Genomic DNA, 19,946 nt, shown 5'->3' on the forward strand with positions numbered 1-19,946 from the left:
AAGAGAGTTCCAAAAGACACACCAGGGAGACATCACAGCATGTGGCGCATGCAGAGTGGTCTATTATTCATTATGGTAAAAGCACCATGACACATTTTTAAAAATGCATTCAGGAACAGAGTAAAAACACCATGCATCAAATGAGGTGCACTAACATTGAAAGCAAAAATTAAGATTTTCTGAAAAAAAGATGAAATCTCTTCAGTATAAATACATTTTGGGAGAATTAAAAAAAAAAAAAAAAAAAGATACCCGAGGCACGCTATATGTGCTTTTTCAGAACATTTTCACACAACAGATCAACATTGAACGCCAATGAGTGAGACACAATAGCAAAAGTGACAAAACGCACGATGGTTTTGTTTTATTTCTCAAAAGCACCATTCAGGGACAGTTGTAGCATACCAGGCAAAGGGTTTGCTGCATTACGTGTTCTGCTGCGCCATCCCAAAGTGGGATTATCACCCACAGTCCAGCCAGGCAATGCGTGCTCACGCATCTGTGCCAGTGTAGGTGGGGGAGGGAGGGAGGGAGGGAGGGAGGGAGGGAGGGAGGGAGGGAGGGAGGGAGGGAGGGAGGGAGGGAGCTGCTGTGAAAAATCAGCTTTGAGTGTTTGATCTAGAGCAAAGTGGCTCAGGATGCTGCATTTTTTTTTTCTCAAATGTTCGTGAGCATCATTTATAATCAGGCTTTAAGAGAGGATACCAAATATACAGCACAAGCAGAGAAGACCTTTTTTTGTCTTCACGGCAGGCTCATTTTCATCCTTCATGTTTTCAAGTGTCGACAGAGAGGCTTTACATGCAGGACGACAACAACGACGACGACGAAAAGACAACATCAAGTAAAGACAAAGAAACAAGTATATTTCCTCAAATAGTGGCCTTGTACACATCAGCTGCGTTGAGAAAATAATAATGCGTTATGTGAATAAGGAAAATAAATTCAATATTCTGACAATTTTCTTTTCAGAGAAAACTGGCATAATTTTATGAAATTAAGTTGAGGGGAAAAAAAAATACAAAATTTGTGGGGATATCAGGAGATTGAAAATTTGAAAGTAATACAAATACAGCCACACTTTATCAAGGAAGATAAATAAGACCAATTAGACAAATAATGATCTTGATGTACCTGAGAATGACGTCACGTTTTTTTTTTTTTGTTTTTTTTTTTTAACATGTATGAGATTTAAGTCAGACTTTTGGGATTTTAAAGTATTTTTTAATAATACAAGAAAATGGTTTCTTTTAATACAAAAATATGTATAAAATTTGGGGGCAGGAAAAATAGTTCAAGTGGTAATATGAAAGTCACATGACATGAAATTTGTATTTTTTTAAGAGAAAAAAAAATCCTTTATACTATGAGAATGAAGTCGGAATGTTACGAGAAATTTGTCTTTTTTGGGAAAAAAATGCATACATATGGAGATGAAGTAGTGTCTTTAGAAAAAATAATACAGGATCAGTCATACTTTCAAGAAAATTATCCAGAAAATTTTGTGAACCATCATATAGTCATGCGGGCCGTGTCATTTCAACCCGGTACTACAACCCCAATTTTCGATTTTCCTTTTTTTCTGGAACAAATAAAACTCGGAATCAAACGCCAAATAATGAAATAAAGTCAAAAAGACAAACTCTTTCTGCCAAACGTATCCATGAGAATTGGGTTTAAAAAAAAAACTGAACACCGAGCACTTTCGCCAAATAAACAGCCACTACTTGAGCAAATACACCAAGTGGTTTTGTTCCCATTTCTTCTTCTTTTTTTACTTTTTTTTTTTTTCAATCTGAGTCCTCAAGAAGGAATTTAAAGAATTAGCTTCTTTGCAAACAAGATTTATCACACTTTAGCTGAGTGCATTTAATGTGGTCTCCCAGTAACTATCGCATTAGTAACAAAGTGTCTTTGTTTCCCGTTGAGGCAAGTCTGCGGCTGCTCGTAGTGGCTTGTTCGGGAAACAACATGTAGATGGAGAGCAACTATTTCCAGTTCATGAGGAAAATAAACATCTGGTCACTGAAGCACAAACAACAACTGATGGGACATGGAAATCAGCTTCAATCAGAGAGTGCGCCGGTGGTTTTGTAACACATTTTTAAAAAATAAAATAAAAAAACAAATAGAAAAGGTTTTTAACGGCCATCCACTCGAAACGGCGTCCCTGGAGCTACCTTCGAGCTCGCTGTTTGGCCAGACGCTTCATGAAGCAGCAGGTCACCGCGGCGATGATGACGATGCCCACCAGCAAGGCGGACGACACGCCGACCACCAGGGGGATGAGGAGGAGGTCGGCAACTAAGGAGGACCCAAAAGGGAATAGTTGTACTTTTGTTTGGACCTTTTGTAGAGTGAGCATCTTACCTCGGGCATACAAGTAAACGGTGACGGCATCGGACTCGGCCTTGACCCCCGAGTTGTACCAGCCTCCGTGCGGATCCTGCCCCCAGGCCTCAGCGTGGCACGCGTACATGCCTTGATCTTCAATCGTGGCGGCGTGGACCCGGAGCCGGTAGCGGACGGACGACAGCCGGTCCACGCTGATCTCGCTGCCGTTGACGTAGATCTCCACCACGCCGTCGTACGTGAGAGCGGCGACCAGTTTGGGTTCGGTCGGGATGGCCGGCTCAGGCGTGGGGCTTTCGGACGACTTGGTACGGAGCTCCGGGATGGGCCATCGGAACCACTGTACCTGGGCCTGGGCGGGGCCAGTGGTGGTGATGGTGGCAGTGCAGAGGAGTGTGATGGTGCTGCCTCGTTTCAGCAGAGGGCCTCGGGCCAGCTGGGCCTCCGCTGATACGACAACATCTACGGGGGGGGGGAGCATATATTAGCAATGATCTTATTATGGATCATCACAAAATTGCTTTGGTACACAACAGAAAACCAATTGTGCCATCTCACCTTTGGTCTTGAGATTGACCGTGACTCCTTCGGACTTCTGCGTGAGTGTCTCGGGCGTAGACGGAGCGGGGCTCCTGCGTCCGGCGTACACGCTCACCACGCAGCGATAAACACCCGAGTCGGATGGCCGGGCCGAGAACAACTTCAGGGAGTACCTCGCCTCCTCCACTTTCTCCATAGAGCCGCCACTGGCTCGGCTGACGTCGTCGCCCCAGGTCACGACGCCATCGGGGCTCATCTTGGCCACCTCCACCTGATGTGACCAAAATATAAAGAGTCAAAAACTCCTTCAAAGAGTAACTTTTGTCCCAATCCTAAGTGAGAAGTCACGGGACTGACTTTGTAACAATCCAGCTCTAAGAAATGCAAATTTTCTTAGCAACATGAAATATTACATCTGCTTTTTAGAGAAGAGGAGGCGATCAATTCTGACCCAATTTCATTCATGACTTCCCTGGTTCCAACAGCACAAGATAAGAGCCTTACCTCCACGCCTCCAGACCCGATGAACTCGCCACCCGCGGAGCCCCTCTTCATCCACTGGATCTGCAGGCCCGAGTTGACGTCGGAAGGCAGTCCGTTGACCTCACAGGTCAGGAGGAAAGGTGAACCCACTTGCAAGGTCACCTCCCCTCGGGGCGTGGACGTCACGCTCAGAGACTCGGCTGTCGGGCGAGAGGAGAGGAGATGGCATTAATCAGCTCAATGCAACAAAATAGGTTAGCGAGTCTGCTCGCATAGTTAGCGCACAGACGAGCAGTTTTTCCAGCAGCTTGCCAGTATGCGCCACATCAATTTCTTTTTTTCTACAGCTCTGCCTGAAAATCACTTTTGATTGTCATTCGTTTGTGCAGGTGTACCTATTTGTTTGTCTTGTGAAAATACATCCTGGTGAGCAGACATTCAGTCCTCATTTAACCACCAGTCATTACAATTGACGCATTGTCTTAACAAAACAAAAGAGGAAGGTGATGAGCGCGCACGCCCGACAGAATGCAGCCATTGTTCCTGATTCACCATTCCGTCCATTTTGTGAGCGAGGCTACGCTTGTATATACGACCTAGATTTCCTAAATCCCAGACAACCAATAAAAGGGGCTTCCGAGAACACATCAATTTACTTTGTGGCCTTTTAACTTTTGAGTAGTTTTACAGCAAAACTTGAAGGAAAGAACAAATCCCAAGTGTCGATAAGTGCAAGGTGGATGAAAGGAATATTTAATCCCGTGCGAAAGCTTTCAGGCGTAAAAAGTAAGCCAACGCAGCGAGGCAACGGGCCGCCATCCAGCTGGTATCGACCCCAGCGCATTCAGCCGGCTCGTCAATGAGAGAGAAAGAGTCCGCGGGATTCTCAACGGCATTTGTTGAGCCGCCTAAACTGGCCCGGTGAGCTGAAGAAAGGAGCATCCGGCCGGGAAAGCAGTCAGCTGTCAACTGACTTTCAGTTGCCTGCCAAACAAGCTGCAAGCAAACCACAGCTTGACTCGGTAGTCTGGAGTGAGTCCAATGCAGCCACAAGCGCTACGATACAAGCCCGGGCTGACTTCATGCCACACATACAAATCGTAGCATGCAAGCAAAACACATACCTTAACTACAATTCACTTTTTATGTCTTCCGAGCTGTTGTGAAAGCTTGCCGACACTGAAATATCCAACTTGAGTCGGAATGTCGCGTCCACACAGACCTTTGAAATTTTGGGCCTACCACCTAAACATCTCATCCAGAAATTGAGATGCTTTTCCAAAGAAGCTTGCGTGAACCGCACTCTCCATTTCCTGTACTTAGTTTGAACAAATGCTTGCCTGCTCATTCGCATTGAGGTTTGAGGGATTTGTGGCTTCAGAAATGTTCTTCCTTTGTATCTGCAGCATTTTATGGGAACCATTTGGAATTACTGTCTGTCATGACAATGGGCTTTCAAGAAAAGGACTGACTTGTACTCACAAAGAGGCGTAACGGTCAGGTTGCCGATGTCCAGCGTCCTGTGTGCAATCTTCTGCCACGATACGTCCGGGTCCCGAATCCATTGCGCCGCCTCACAGAAATAGGCTCCCGTGTCTTCCGTCTGCAGCACCTTTATCTTCATGATGTACAGGTCCTGGCCGCCCGCTACGTTACGCTTCTCCAGTGTAATGTCGCCGTCGTCGTAGCGCTTCTTGTAGTTGCGTCCGGGCACAATGCCCAGGAGCTTGTCAATGGATATGATCTCGCGAACGGTGCTGAGCTCCGGCCCCGCCGCGCTACCTGCACCCGCTTGGCCGTCACGCTTTCCAAAGGTGACAGACAGGTGGGTGAGCTGCTTGGAGTTGATGCTGGCCGAGCATGTCAGAGTTAATTCGGCGCCCTCCGGGAGGGGCTGTCCCGTCAGGGAGCGGCTGTGACTGATCTGGAGTGTGTCGTCGATCACTACGTGGGGACAAAAGGGATAAAAGCCATTCCATTAAGATGGTCAATCAAAAAAAAATAAAAAAATCATGCCGTACATTGCGTTTGTGATTATACGAAGGACTCATTTCTTTTGTTTGTAAACGCTTTTCCATTTTGTACTTTTAATGATGTGAAACACATTTGAGCAAATTAAGCTTCTTGCCTTGAAGTCTTATGTCCTTATGTAAAATGGATGCAATGTATTACTTTTTCATTTCGGTAGTAGTATCAGTATGAGTGCCAGTGTCATTCTGAGCTGGAATATAACATTCATTGTTTTCAACAAGCCTTTTGGAAAAATGTAACAAGTTTGGCTGCCGTTCGACGGGAACGATGAGTACATATTGATAGTGACGTAGACTTCCTGGTCTAAACTGCTCAAGGGATCTCGTGCCATTTAGAATCAAAAAGCCACTTAACAACTATAATGGTATGCCTGGTAAGAAAATCAATATCTTTTGAACAGTGTCAATCAGAACTGAAGATGTGCAGATTTGGCCCGTTTCAATATTTTACCTTTGACGACCACAGAGCCACTGTAGGACCCCAGGTAGACGCTGTCCGTGCTGGGCGTGTAGCACTCGTATTTGCCCTGGTCGTCGGAGCGTAGCCTCTGCATCACCAGCCGCACGTGATCGCCAGAGTCCCGATCCACCCTCACCTCCCCGTTCCTCACCCGGCCTAGATAGGGGGCGTAAGGGAAGCCTTTGTCTTTGGTGGACACCACTCCCATCTGCTTGCCGTTCGAGTCGTCCTTGTACAGGAACCACTCGAAATCCTGCGTGCGTGGGCCTTCGTAGCCGGAGACGGAGCAGGGCACGGACAGGGAAAAGCCGGCCACACGGTACAAAGGCCCCTCGGGAACCGTCACCTCTCGGGGTGCCGCGTACTGGAGCACTGTGAACGGAAACCAGAAGAGACAGAAGCTGCCGTTACGCTTTCTTTGCATTTTTTGTATGACGTTGTTTCGACGATGATTCATTTCACGTCGTTCAGAAGGACACATGTTTTGGCTCCCTACCCTGGAAGGGATTTTAATCTTAATCTGTGGCAAAAGCAGAGGAATAAACTCACCATTGCTGGATGCCAAGTGCTTTTTAACGCGTACCTTTGACCTCACCTAAAATGCCTGAACAAACCTGAAAGACTGGACGTGTGTTTGCGTGCGTGTGTGTGTACGCATCTGGGCGAGGCTCTGCGTCATCATAGCACGCCCATGGATATGACACGGGGGATGAGCGGGGAGGCTTAAGCGGATCGAGACCTAATTAACATGGGACTCAAGAGCTGGGACTGATAGGGACGCCACATCTTGGGACAATACTGCGCGCTGTCTGGATTACACAGGCCAGCCAAGATGGAGGGCAGGGCCAACTATTTCAAGAGAAATCCCAAAGCATAAATTAAAAAAGCCTTAACTAATAATGTGACTTTACCATCTCAAAAATACATAAATATATTTTTTTAAATGAATGTATTTTAAAGGCACTTTATAAATGAGCAGATTTTTTGTTTTATAATTCAAAGAGTGCAGGAATATCTTGGCCCTTGTAAGAAAATAAAAGGCAATTCTGTGCAATGTGGCTCCGATTTTAACCGAGCATGATTCGGCTCATGTTACATCCATTCACCAAATTCTGTTTGCACAATCCGCGCCAAATAAAAACGCGAGTCCTAGGAAAACAAGCTAAGCATCTTTGTCGTTAAAATGGCTGCATCATATGACAAGTGCATTGGTGCACCGCCATGCAAATGCACACGGAATAATCCATTTCAAAGTAAAATAGCTCACCATAGTGCAAACAGAGGAATAAAGTGCTTTTTATCCCAGGCATGCCGCTCTTCATGTTCCTCCACGGATTACTCCCGTCTCGTGTGTTCCTTCCCCAGTCGCTCGTCGCCGCTCATCCCGCCACGAAGCGCCTGTTGACCAAAAAAAACAAAACAAAATATGACTGGAATATATTGGGCGCCTTCTGATTCGCACCGTCGTTTTTTTCTGTTATTAGAGCAAAACCAATCACCTGAGTCAAACGTTGATAATAAGTCCTCGTTCGATTAAAAATAAGAGTTCAAATCAAAAAGTTATCTTCGGTTTCGATACGTACAACTCCTGAAGCGGTTCGCATCTTTATCGTCATGGCTGGGTCGAGGGGGAGGAGCCAAAACAAAGCTTCAAAGCGGACAATTTAAGATCTATTTATTAAACATCCAAAACTGCAGGGGGAGCTCTCGGGATAAAATGAGGGATTCACCTGGCGCACCAGAAGTATTTTAATTCTATATCCGCAGTCATCTTTTGCCCACTTTCGATTTATATCTCCATCCATTATCGATATAATTTGGCCCCATTGGATCCATTGGATCGATTTATATCTTTTGTTGTTGTTGTGTGTGCTAGTACTGTACTGCTAACACAATGGTTCTGCAGTATTATTTCGAGACACTAAATGTAACTGTGTGTCTGTGTGTTCGCCACGAGAGGGCAGCACAACATAGATATTCAAACCTTTCCTTCCTCCAGTAGTATCCAGGGCAACAATAGTACCATCCTTCTTACATCTTAAAATCGGAGCATCAAATATGCATCAAGTTTTAACTTGTTAAGCATGTTCATAAATACACATTCAATACAAAAATAATAGTTCACAACTGTACTTTGAGACGATCAACAAGCCTTTATTAAATAAGACATATGTATTTTTAAACAATTCAAACAGTTTCCAGATACCTTAATTTATTTTCATTTCTTTTTTATTTTTATTTATTTTATATATTTTTTTTCACTTTATTACTGTGAAAACCTATTGACAAAATATCCATAATTTAAAAAATCACAACCAATGTGACTATGGATTATGTTTCCCAGACAAGAGACACTTCAACGTAAACGGAATCTAAAAAGTAATTGCAACGTAACATTTTAACATTCTTAAGAGGAGACTTAGGAACGATATCAGCCAGGGTTTGGGGTTCCTCTTTTTCATTAGAAGAATGTGACGATAAATGTTTAGCAAGCTTCGGAGCGTGTCGTTAAGACCGGGATGTAGAATACTGCAATGTTAACTTTGTCTAGTACTGTGAAATGCCAAAAATGGACAAAAGACATTGTACTAAGATTTATTGGTACTGGAAACAAGGACTGACAAGTACTGACAAGTACAAATCAATGCCAGCAAATGTGCAATTTATGTTTAATATATCAAATGATCCATTTGTGAAAGTGAAGTTCTACTTTTCCCACTTCGACGGCTGCGTATGGCTTTCCAAGTGAGGGCCACTTGTGAGCGGACTGACTCATTCGAAGCTTACCCCGACTTTAACATTTCACATCCAACTGATGAAGACACAAAAAATCATTGGAACATTCAGTCAAACATTTTCGTCATTTGTGAGTAAGTTTGTAAACTGCTTTGGTAGCTCACAGCATTCTTAAACATTGTACGAGTGGACAAAACCAAACATTTGTTGAAAGTAGACGATAAAATAGCAGCTAACTTTATACAAGGAAACAACTGTACGAGCTGTGCGACAGTGACATGACAAAACTGCGAAAAATCAGTCATTGTTTCGATGTACATTCTTTCAACGGTCCAAATAAAACAAGGCATCGGTTATTTGATCGCTACAAAAATATATTGATAACACCTTTGATTCTCTTGTGGACAAATGTCATTCAGTCAAGGCAGGTGCAGTTCTGATAAAAAATAATAATAATCATAGAAAATAAGTCTAATGTCTTGAACGGCCTCCTTCAAAGGCGTGATGTTCCATGTGAGCTGTAAAAAGAAATATAATTCAAAATCACGATGAAAGTCCAACAACATTTAAAAATATTTTAAAACGCATACTCACATTTATAAAATACTGCTTTAAAAGATATCTCCGGGAGAAGCTCGTTGATTTTTCTCAAGATGGTCGCTTCGTTAGCAAGAGAGGCGTCTTTATTCCAAACTTGTACGACATCCTCCCGATCTCTGACACTTACGCTGACGCCGACAACCTCATCATCTGAAGGTGGGAATAAAAAAAACAAAAACAGACAGTCAACCTAACTAAATCATCAACGTCAGTCTTATCATTTGAAAAAGTAGAGCTCGCCACCTGAGGCACAATAATCAACAAACTGTTCCCCGATGGTGGCAAGTAACAATTCTTTCCAAACTGCAGACTGAAACGAGAAAAAGAGAGGGACAAGGAGCAACTCAAAAGTGAGAACTTGACGAGAGTCCGTTCAATAGCATCCACATTTTGGCCAGCTGGCAAGTGCTCGAAAGTCTCCTTTGCTTATAAAGCTTATGGCATCTTTTGCAGCGACACCTACCGTGCTTTCTTTGGGCACTTTCATCTTCCACACACCTCCTTTTGCATTGCTCTCCTCTTCCCTGACGGAGGGAGGTCAAAGAAAAACAAAATGTGAGCAGACATATTTAACCTCGGAAGGAATAAAAACTACTGATAGAATATTGGTCTCGGTCTATTCGATCTTGACAGTAACATCAGCGAAGTGCTGTGCAGGTGTACCTATTTAAGTGTCCACTGACTGTTGGGACGACAATTATGTGCCATGAGTAATCACTAGCCAGACAGTATTACTGGTAAAACAAGCTTAACTCAAGTATGAATAAGTAATACGTCAAAAAAAGACATACCAGAGTGGCCTCCGTTCTCCCCGCATGAGGTGATAGCTACACCTCATAGGAAGGGCCGTGACTGGTGGGATGTTGTTGTAGACGCTCCAGAATAGCTGCCGACAACAAAAGAAAGTCACTTTCGCAAAGTCTTTCTTTTAATAATGTGTGCAACGTGAACATGTCAGTTGATACTCATGCTTACCTGAACACTTGTCACTGTGTAGATCTTCTTCAGATTGGATTCGCATTCTGCTGCTGTTGTGCCTGGCAATGACCTAGATCGAGGTATTGAGCAATCACCGTGTCATATTTGCTGTGCATTTTCCTTAACCTACAAATCTATGCGTGCTATTCTCAAAAATATTTTCCAACATAACCGGACCTGTATTTGAAAACTGTTGTTTTTTTGTTTGTTTTTTGACCTTTACGGTAAATGATCTAATCTGAAACATGGCTTCAAACTGTAGTAGGTGATTACACAATAAAGACATCCAAGTGGATTTGGCCAAAACGATGCACGACTGTTCCAGACATCATTTTTATAATTCAAATGACCTGGATACATTTTGGATGCGTGGATCGTGTGGAAAACTGACAAAGACCTATTCGAGTTCGTATCCCTAAATGAAAGAACTTTCAATGTTTGTTTTAGATGACCATAACGGCGTCTTCGTGTCTAGACTACCATTAGAGAGAAAATGGGACAACTCAAATAACATCCCGCAACATTTGCTTACGGAGGCCTGCTCGAGAGCTGCAGCCCTTCACCGATATTTCAGCCGTGCTCTTGAAGGAAAGTGAAACTTTTCATGACGATGCCATTATGTCACTTACCTGTCCAGCCAAAAGGTCCAAGGTGAGTGCAACGGCAGCGTTGAGTTGTCTTCTCCAGCTCGGTGTTTCTTTGTGATATTCTCCAACTCTTCCTCGTCGATATCGATGCTGTTTTCGGACGGAGTACTCAAGGATCCTCTGTCCATTTGCAGGTCCGCCTTACCCGTAGAAAGCGCCATGAGAGCGACTTAAAAATGTGTGTGTTGGCAAATAGTTTTGACTCTGTATGATTATAAAAACACCGCTTTGGTTACGTCTGCTACTCCAGAAACGCTCTTTCCGTACACCGACAATGACGTCAGTGCGTCGCTGGCCAGACGTAAGTGTCGCTCGGTTGCGGAGAGCATAAGAGAGTGCGAAGATGCTTTACTCTGAGATTTTTTTTTTTTGTCTGCTTAACCTGTGTGCTTTTGCCAAACGTGCTTGCGTCTTGTAGTAGAGTAAAGTACATGTATGACATTGCGACGTCATAAAAACTGTATAAGTGCGCGGTGCCAACAAGCGTGGCATTATGTGTGAGTTGATAAAATGTTATATATTAATTCTGGTGAGTTGTGCATCTTCAGATTTTTGCATCTTTGGTTACCTCTGGGCCACTTTTTGGACAGCTGCTTTTTCTTTACAACAGACCGTCAGGTAGCTCTCATGAAGTGAAGTCAAACAGACGCTCATGAAAATTCGTCGCATTACTTATTAAATTACGCTTGAGTTTATCGCACGAGCAAGTCACAAACAAGAGTGACTAACGTGCACTGTATTGTGTACATTCTACTACATTTCACGTTTCACGCATCCCACAGCACTTCTGGTCTGCAGCAGTGTGGATGACATTTGCTCAAGCTGGACCAAACTCCATCACCTCCTTCCTCTCCATCAAGGAGTTCCGGATGCGCTTCAGAGACTGCTTGCCTTGTTGCCTAGCAACACAGACGCCAAATGAGCCTTTCTGTGGCATTTGAACTGACGCGATGACACCCTTCACCCAATAAAAGAATGACCATCCCCAAAATGCCCCGAATTTCGTCAGGGTATATTTTTTTATTTTTTGAAACCAGTCCAAAATGCATTGCACATTGTAAATTTGTGCTTAGTTTTATTCTCCATTAAGGGTGGGTTTCAGTTGAAAATGCACAGTGCTGCATTGGGATCAAAATACACATTTTCTTTTCATTATTTTTTTTATTTCATCTGCGTAACACCTAATGTAGTATTTATTATTTTTTTCCTCCGGTTATTTCAAGCATTTCTGTTCACTCATTGGAAATGTGCCCCTTGTTCAAGTAAATGGACAAAATAAATCAAATCAGTCAAAGGCAATCATTTGGAATTATGTACTTGCATCTGCCATGTAAATCAAGGCTAAATCACAACATACTGCCTGATTCCTTGATATGAAACACAGGAATAAAAAAAAATTGGCTATTCAGTCCGAAGTGGAGATTTGAACCCTCAACCGGAGAAGTGTGAGGTAGACATGGTCACCATTGCCGCCGTATCAAATATATATCGCTCATGGGTATTGATATTTGAAGGAATACATGAACAGTGGCAAATCTGCAATTGATTGCCTTTCAGATGTAATCCTGATCTCTTTGATATGACGGGAGACATTTAAATTGTCCCTCGTCCAAAGTGACGCATGACAAGTTGGGTAGACATGGGCAAGTGTGATGAAGTCTTTTGCCAATGAAAGGAACCTGCGGGGCAAAAGAATACACAGATGACTTTTTTGTACAAAAGTTTTATGCTTGATACAGGAAATTCGGTCTCGAGATGGTCTCACATCGTGGCTCACGGGGTGACATTCATCTCCTTCCGTTCCCATCAGCGTACACATTCGCAGGCTGCGAAACCACAAACTCACAGCGCAGCACATTCCTCCTCCACACTGGGAGTCCTTCTCACATGCCTGGACACACACACACGGATGCGATTCATTTATTCAACAATTCAGTACTAATGACAATATTTGTGCTTTTATGATAGCCCTGCGCACAAAGTGCATCCTAAAACGAATTCAACATTGAAATACTTCAAATCTGATCCGGATTTCTTCTATTATTATGTTTTGTCTTGTCTAGATATAAATGATGGCCATACATGATGCAGTCCAAGCACAAATTTCGATGGAGCAGTTTTGTTTCAACTCACCCCTGTGATGACGGCCGAAGACCCGAGAGACAACCAGGGCAGGAAGAAGAGCAGTAAAAAGGAAGACTTCATGATGAAGAGATGTCTCAGTACCCTTCGAGGTAGCAACTCAATCAAGCTGACAAGACGAGTCAGACTTTGCCCCACGTGGATGTGTGACCGGTGAAAGAGAGAAGCCACCCTTATAAACCCGACCCGCCATTCAGAATCATTGTGACTCACTCACAGCATAGCTTTTCAGAAACAAAAGAAATAAATATATAAAAAACAATGACAATACCTTCATGTCTTTTTCCCTCTTGAGCTTCTGCAGCATCAACTCTTGATCCACCTGATATTTTTTTTTTTCCCCCCTCGCTCACAGTTACCTTTTCACATTCCAAGGCCGAAGCTTTCATGGCATCCTTTCACATCCACTTAAAGCGCATTCCCAATGAGCGTACCTTTATTTTCAATCAATGAATGTCGGCTGCTTTTTTGCTGGTGGTTCAGAGAGGAATGCGGCTCTCAAAATACCTTGAGGTCCATTTCTTCATGTTTGGGTTGAACAAAGGAGGAATGAATCAATATTTACGGTCATCAAATTGACAAAAATTGCATTAAATTACTCGCGCTATCAATACCGGCAAGGTTTTGTCTATTTTCAGGCAACACATCACAATGTCTTCCATCACAAGCAGTGTACAAGGTCACGGCTAATGCAGTCTTTCTTTCTCTCAGTGCTCCCTTATTCACACCGCACCCCGTCAAAGGTGTCATTTTGAGTAGGATGACTGTATTGGCTCTTAAGACCAAATCAGTTTTAATTTCAAAAAGTCTATTCTTGTACTAAAACCTAAAATAAAATACTGCCATAACATTTTATGATACACTGAAAGTCCCAAATACAAAATCAAGCACAGGTCAGATCTTTTTCCACCTCAGCATAGTAAAAAAAAAATCAAAAGATGCAATGAATTGGTCCAGCTTTCGAGAGCCCAAAGTTCAGGTGGCACAAATTGTTATCATCATAGTGACAAAACTCTTCCCGTTGCCTTTCGATTGCTAGTTGTAAATCCATCTAGTATCCAATTTCTGCGCCTTATATCCAGTTCAGGTCCATCGGCGAGCTGCCGTCAATCTCAGTGGAGCACAAGGAGAAAAACATGACAAAGTCCACAGAGAAAAGGTCAAATCTTTGAATAAATATCAAAGTTGTTGATGTCCCTACAGTAACTCAATGGTAAATATGGAATGGGGTCTATAAGCAGTTTCCATGGTTACCAACTTTTCAGTATGACCTTCCTTCAAACTGCACTCCAGCAGTTACTAAACGTAGAACAAAAGGAAGCAATCAGAACTGACAACTGAACTCAGCTTACTTTCTCTCTTTCTCCTTTTTCCTCCATGTATGTGGAATAAATGGCAACCTAATCTAAAATTAAGTTGACAACATCCTTTCGAAACATCACGCGTAACTGACTGCAGTCGAGTCTTAGCAACAAGTAAACAAAGAGACAGCGGCGACAATCCAATTTGACGACGAGCAGATGCAGATGATTGAAAATCAAAGACACAAATCTCTTGTGCATTCAAGAGAATTAATTTTTAGCCATACGAAGCAACCGAAAGTAGTCTCCACTCATTTGTGAGGACAAAAACGGAATATTGTGAGGCATTCAAAGTCATCCTCTGACTTCCCTTGCTTTACTTGACGTAAGCTTCATGTAAATGAGCTACAGAAGACCTCAAGGTCCGAGACAAATAGAAATTGCTTCTGTGCGTTTTGAAAAGAATCATTGTGGCAGCTATGCAAAGACACACACATGTGACTTTTTAAAAAAAATGTAGATTATTATTCCAACGAAAGTCTGATAAGTGTTTGCACGGAATTGCATGCCTTATGCATCATGTTGATTGCAAAGTGCATCTTGTACTTCACATCATGAAAACTTGAACGTGAAATGATTTGGCTGTCACTCATCAGCAACATTACATGTTTGAGTTTTCATCAAGTCAAACTATTCTGATCTCACGACCCTGATTTGGCATTCTATCCATTCAAAACACACTGAACACCGATCGAAATATAACAAACAAAAGTACTATCGTTTTCTCAAACTCTCAATTCATAATTCATGCTCAATTCAACACTGAAAGTGGGTTTACTAAAGGGGGTTACATCATCCTTTCCTTCATCATGGTGTTTCATCGTCATCTTACATCATCTTTGCTAACTACATTTCTTTTTTTAAAGTGAAATCTTCTTTTTTTTCTTACTACATGTCCTTGATGATCATTATAATCAATAGTTCTTACCTTTGGCATGATAACAGAGGTTAACTTCAAAGCTGCAAGCTTCAATCATTATTTTTTTAAAGTCCTTAATCATTAATAGAAATAATTTAATTTGCAATATGAGGGTAAGAGGCTGTCTGTTTTTTTTTTATGTTTTCCAGTCGATGGTGCTAGTTATGATGATGCTAGATCAGCAGCAGCAATGACACATCACCACAGGGTGTCACCTCTGATCACATTTAAGCATCTTCCCCTCCACTCCTGACAACTCACTTCAAGACCTAATAAACTGAGGCCGGGGAGAGTCATATCAAGTTTCATTGCTATAGGAAATAGCTGTCTCCATCTACATTACTGAGTTGATTTATATCAGGGCCCAGCGCAGCGTTCGCTCGCACCAAAAAAAAAGACTATACAACCAGAAGATGGTGCAATTGGACTGTAAATGTGAGACAGTTATGTGACGTCACCGGAGTTGCAAGCCAAGGAGGCTGAAAACGTTTTAGTTCGTTGAGTCAACAGAAAAAAACCCCCAATAAAGAAATACAAAAAGGAAATGAAGAAAATGCAAATTTGAAGACGTGCTTCTTTCTTGCTAGACAGTAGGGTATGCTGCTCGAATTAAATAATTTATTAATGTTACATCTTGTGTATTTTCTATCAAAAGGAGAGCAGAACGGTGCAAAAAAAGTATGTTTTGTATACAGTACTATATTTGTATTTTCATTGATTTCTGCCCCATCAACCCACTAATAGGAGCGGGTCCATAGTTTAATTGTTTGTCTGCAGGCCTCTTATGTGTTTAGCCATAATCACTTTGAGTGTCGCGTTAGCGGGTTAGTGTGGAAGGATGCAGCCACCTTGACGTTAGTGCAGGGCTCAGCTTGTGTCTCCGGCATTCCAGTTTAATGCCATGTTTGCTCGAGCTTCGTAACTAATAATGCATTGCTGCAACATTCCATTCAGTGGCTATATCTGTCTCAGCCCTAAATCTCCTCTCGCTGCAACAACAAAAAAAAAAAAAAAGGTGTCATACACGCATGCATTGGGAAGTAGCAGCGAGCACATAAATGATTCACCGGCTGGCTGACTCGGAGGAGCCTATGGTGCTCTGCAGGAGGGACGCTCCATATGCAGCGCCACAAGTGCCAGTTGGCGACAGTGCGCCACCACGCCACGCTGCTCACGCTCCATGCCAACTGATGTTGGAATGGAATGGAACAAGCCAACCTTATGAATCCAGACACCCAAAGCCCGAAGCAAGATGACGCACTGCATCTCCTCTCAACATCTTATTATGCTCTCCGCTGCAGAGGAGAAGTCTCGCTCAATAATCACGCAGCAGCCAAAGCACAATTACACCAGTGCACAGCAAGCCCTCACTTGTGGATTTAATATCACAGCAGAAGCACCTTTATTTTGCCTCCACATCCCCTCAGGTTTCCAATTTTCCCCCCTTCTTCGCCTTTGTTATCTTCATTATCAGGCGGTGGTGTTGAACGCGGCGCAGCTGTAACAGCTGCAGATGCTTCACTGCGCCGCTCCTCATCTGTGACGATCGCACCATCAGAAAAACTTGCAAAGACAAACAACAGGAGTGAAGTCTCACAAGACATTTTACAGGCAGATGAAATCTCGCCCCTGATTGCATCGACAAACGACAACGTTTATCACCAGCAAGGAAAACTACTATCACTTCGTGTATTATACTTAATTTGCCAAAAAACACACTGGCATTCTTACTTTAATTCCTTCATGCCCTTCATCTGCTAGGTAACATGCAGGCCCTGAAGTGAATCTGTGCATGATATGCAGTACATGCACACACACAAAAAAATTGAGGGAGTGATGTTTTTTTTTTCCCCCCCGTCGTTGTCATTTTTCATCAGCGAGGTTAAATTTATTGTCAGTGGACAAAAGCCCATCCGGCAGTAATTGTCACTTTAACTGAGACAGGAAACAATAGACTTGTTAGTGGTACAATATGAAGAGGAAGTGACTTCTTTTGACAGCAGCAGCAGCAGTCATTCGAATGTTGCTTCCAAGTCTTCCATTCAACACTTGATTTTCTCATCTGTGACTCACGCACATGCTCTTTCGCTGGAGAGTCATCTCGTTAATGCGGCAGGGAGCTTTTAGAAGGAACACTTTGACCTCGGATCGGATTCCGTTTTACCTGCCAGAGGTAACAATTGACAATCCGGGGGTCAGCCAAATGAATGAGTCCCATGTTTAGCCTTCCTCTGCGCTTGGCGGAGGACTCACTGTTTTGTTTGGAGCGCTCCCAAATGGAACGGCACTTTTGGAGTCAGGCCAAATTGTCAGCCGGATTTTGTGAGTGAGCGATGACCGCTGCCGGCTTGAATAGAATCATCATCTGGGCACCATTAGCAGAACAAAGTTGGAGACCTGACCTTACGTTCAAACATTCACACCAAAGAGATTCCACAGCTTTTCTTCCCGTGCGTCAAAAGTCGTTAAATCACAAATGCAAGGTTTAATTGTAAACTTTACTGTCAACATACACCACTATTAGAAGAATGAGTCAGAAACGATGCATATCAACACCTTCTGTAGATAACTAGCAGACCACATTTAAAAGGAATAAGAGGAGCTGTTTGGAGTGAAGCTGGCCCTGATCACTCCCACAGCGTCGCAGCCCTCCCTCTTGCAAATCTGACCCGCTCTGTGCTCATCTGTGAGATTGCAGACATGGGGTCTAACCAGTTCTCAGTTCACAGCCATGACTGTGGTGCCCTTGAGCAAGACAGCGAAACCTGAATAAAACAAATCACTCCTTGCTCCTCCTACAAAGTGTGGTCCTGACTGCAATGACTTGAATGCAAAGGGCAGATTATTTTCCAGAAGAATAATGGCTGTTGTTTTATTACTTTTGATTAGGCCATTGCTTTCCTACGCGCCTATTTGAACGACACCATGTACAACCGACAATTTCCAAATTGTGACTCCCCGTTATCCCCCCCCCCCCACACACACAGTTGTCAGTGGGCTGTGAAAGCTCAGTTATCGGCAGCTCCTTTGAAATGGATATGCAAATCCTTCGCAGTTTAGTCCCATTCATTATTAAACAGGGTAACTATTATACAGTGGCATACTTACAACAGGTCAAGACTGATTACACACTTTCGGGTTGACAGACAACGAGAAGGCATTTGTTCAGCAGTAATTAGCCAAAATGATAACACAATGCGGCCCCATTAAACTGGAACACTCTGGGGGAGCGTAAGCTTTGGCAGCAAGCCGTGCCCGTATATATCTTCACTCCTATCCAAATGGCATCTGAATTTCAATAAGTGAAAGTGTTACATTCAAACAAATCAAACCTGAGGCATTTGCGTTTATAAAGATGTGCAATAGGTGTCAAGAAGTTTCATATTGCAACGTACGACCTGCAGGCCAAATGGCCAAATGGCCTCTCAAGGTCCGAGGTTCATCAATGATTTACTGCACGGCTGCTCTTGTTAGCACTACACTTATGTGGCGCTGAAGCGCATACTCTGCATTCATGCATAGATCAAAGTGCTCATTCACAAATACATGTAGGAGGACCTTGCATCGTTTTTGTTACACAACACTTAACAATAAAGCAAGATTGCTGTCAATTAGGCGGAATTCCTTTCAAATATTCCAAACGGTGACCTTGTAAACTACGTCCAATTATGGGACGAATTGCTGCTTTTTTCCCCCCTACATCTGTTCTACATCTTTTTCCTCTTTACATGTTCAAATGAAGCAATCAATTGTGCCCCGGAACAGACTATTTGCAGCAGCTGTTAAAAAAAAAAAAAAAAAAAAATACTCCCACAGACAGACATGAGGAGGAAGAGGTTCTTCAGCTGAGATTTAGTGTTGCACTTTATGAGCACCGAGACTGCAGCTCAGTAAATCCTTCATCATTGTGTTTTTATTTGGGGAATTTGATCTCTCAGAGCAAGCGAGGGCCCCCTTAGAATGCTTTGTGTCGCTCGGGCGCACAAATTGACTTCATCCGACGTGTCCGACATACACGCAAATGTGTGAGACAAATCTGCATGCACTGCAATTAGAAGTGAGACGAGAGCATCGAGCTGCTGCCGCCATCGCATGCAAATGACACGCAGCGGGAGGGGAGGCCGCGCTTGAATATTTCCCCCCTCACTCGTGAAGGAGATTGTGAACAACGGCTTCGCCCTCTTCCTCCTCTCCTTTAATCGTTGTAATTACTCGCCGCATGGACGGATGGTGGGGATAACGCTACAATTAAGTATGAGTTTCCATCATGGATTAATTATTAAGTCAACGCTTTTGACAGGGTGCAATTTACTAGCCAAGTCATAACAATTTATGGCTGCAGTGGTAGGAACCAATGAACCTGGTAGAAACCTTTTTTTCAGATATTTGTACTGCATTTGAGTATTTTCTTTTTTTTTGGTGATTCAGTCATTTTGACTCTTGGTCCATGTGTTTAAAAAGAGTTGTCTGTATTTTCTAAACCTGACGATCATAATGGGCAAAACAGTCCATTTTAATTGAGAGTAGCAATATCTATACTTCTACTTGCATAGTGTCAGTCGCCTACTTTAAATGTAAACTGCAGTGAACACTGGATCAGGTTATTTACGTGGTTAAGGACCCAAAAGCATTGAAGCAGGGCAGAATTGCACTTGAAAAATGTATCTAATCTAAAAAAAAAAAAAGGGCAAGAAAGAC

At 43.0% G+C, this 19,946-nt stretch overlaps 3 protein-coding genes across 3 annotated transcripts; all 3 read right to left on the bottom strand.

The window, feature by feature from the left end:
• Positions 1-50: 50 nt before the first annotated feature.
• On the bottom strand, positions 51-7,502 carry igsf8 (immunoglobulin superfamily, member 8). The gene is made up of 8 exons (XM_085924055.1): positions 7,365-7,502; positions 7,133-7,263; positions 5,857-6,237; positions 4,858-5,319; positions 3,397-3,575; positions 2,911-3,163; positions 2,371-2,814; positions 51-2,304 (listed from the first exon to the last, which is right to left on the bottom strand). Exons 2-8 carry the CDS (start codon positions 7,185-7,187, stop codon positions 2,177-2,179), a joined length of 1,902 nt encoding a protein of 633 aa, XP_085780181.1. The 5' UTR covers positions 7,188-7,263; positions 7,365-7,502; the 3' UTR covers positions 51-2,176.
• Positions 7,503-8,446: 944 nt separating this feature from the next.
• LOC147049507 (eukaryotic translation initiation factor 4E type 3-like) lies at positions 8,447-11,111 on the bottom strand. Its single transcript, XM_085925142.1, has 7 exons — positions 10,809-11,111; positions 10,177-10,249; positions 9,993-10,087; positions 9,665-9,725; positions 9,445-9,511; positions 9,196-9,351; positions 8,447-9,119 (listed from the first exon to the last, which is right to left on the bottom strand). The coding sequence occupies exons 1-7, from the start codon at positions 10,985-10,987 to the stop codon at positions 9,073-9,075; spliced, it is 678 nt and encodes a 225-aa protein (XP_085781268.1). The 5' UTR covers positions 10,988-11,111; the 3' UTR covers positions 8,447-9,072.
• Positions 11,112-12,027: 916 nt separating this feature from the next.
• prok2 (prokineticin 2) lies at positions 12,028-13,098 on the bottom strand. The gene is made up of 3 exons (XM_085924666.1): positions 12,960-13,098; positions 12,592-12,717; positions 12,028-12,505 (listed from the first exon to the last, which is right to left on the bottom strand). The coding sequence occupies exons 1-3, from the start codon at positions 13,029-13,031 to the stop codon at positions 12,380-12,382; spliced, it is 324 nt and encodes a 107-aa protein (XP_085780792.1). The 5' UTR covers positions 13,032-13,098; the 3' UTR covers positions 12,028-12,379.
• Positions 13,099-19,946: the final 6,848 nt, after the last annotated feature.

This window comes from Syngnathus leptorhynchus, chromosome 11, assembly GCF_054491065.1.
Source record: "Syngnathus leptorhynchus isolate UIUO chromosome 11, UIUO_Slep, whole genome shotgun sequence".
Taxonomy (NCBI): domain Eukaryota; kingdom Metazoa; phylum Chordata; class Actinopteri; order Syngnathiformes; family Syngnathidae; genus Syngnathus; species Syngnathus leptorhynchus.

Bases quoted from the DNA above. Each gene is read 5' to 3' on its own strand.
- LOC147049507 (XM_085925142.1), bottom strand. From the start codon at position 10,987: ATGGCGCTTTCTACGGGTAAGGCGGACCTGCAAATGGACAGAGGATCC. The intron at 10,250-10,808 runs GTAAGTGACATA...ACCTCGATCTAG, and splicing joins TGGACCTTTTGGCTGGACAG to GTCATTGCCAGGCACAACAG. The intron at 9,120-9,195 runs GTGAGTATGCGT...TTCTTTTTACAG, and splicing joins TAAAGCAGTATTTTATAAAT to CTCACATGGAACATCACGCC.
- prok2 (XM_085924666.1), bottom strand. From the start codon at position 13,031: ATGAAGTCTTCCTTTTTACTGCTCTTCTTCCTGCCCTGGTTGTCTCTC. The intron at 12,718-12,959 runs GTGAGTTGAAAC...GTGTGTGTCCAG, and splicing joins CTTCGGCCGTCATCACAGGG to GCATGTGAGAAGGACTCCCA. The intron at 12,506-12,591 runs GTGAGACCATCT...TTTGCCCCGCAG, and splicing joins GTCACCCCGTGAGCCACGAT to GTTCCTTTCATTGGCAAAAG.
- igsf8 (XM_085924055.1), bottom strand. From the start codon at position 7,187: ATGAAGAGCGGCATGCCTGGGATAAAAAGCACTTTATTCCTCTGTTTG. The intron at 5,320-5,856 runs GTAAAATATTGA...GTCCCCACGTAG, and splicing joins TGGCTCTGTGGTCGTCAAAG to TGATCGACGACACACTCCAG. The intron at 2,305-2,370 runs GTAAGATGCTCA...GGTCCTCCTTAG, and splicing joins CGTTTACTTGTATGCCCGAG to TTGCCGACCTCCTCCTCATC.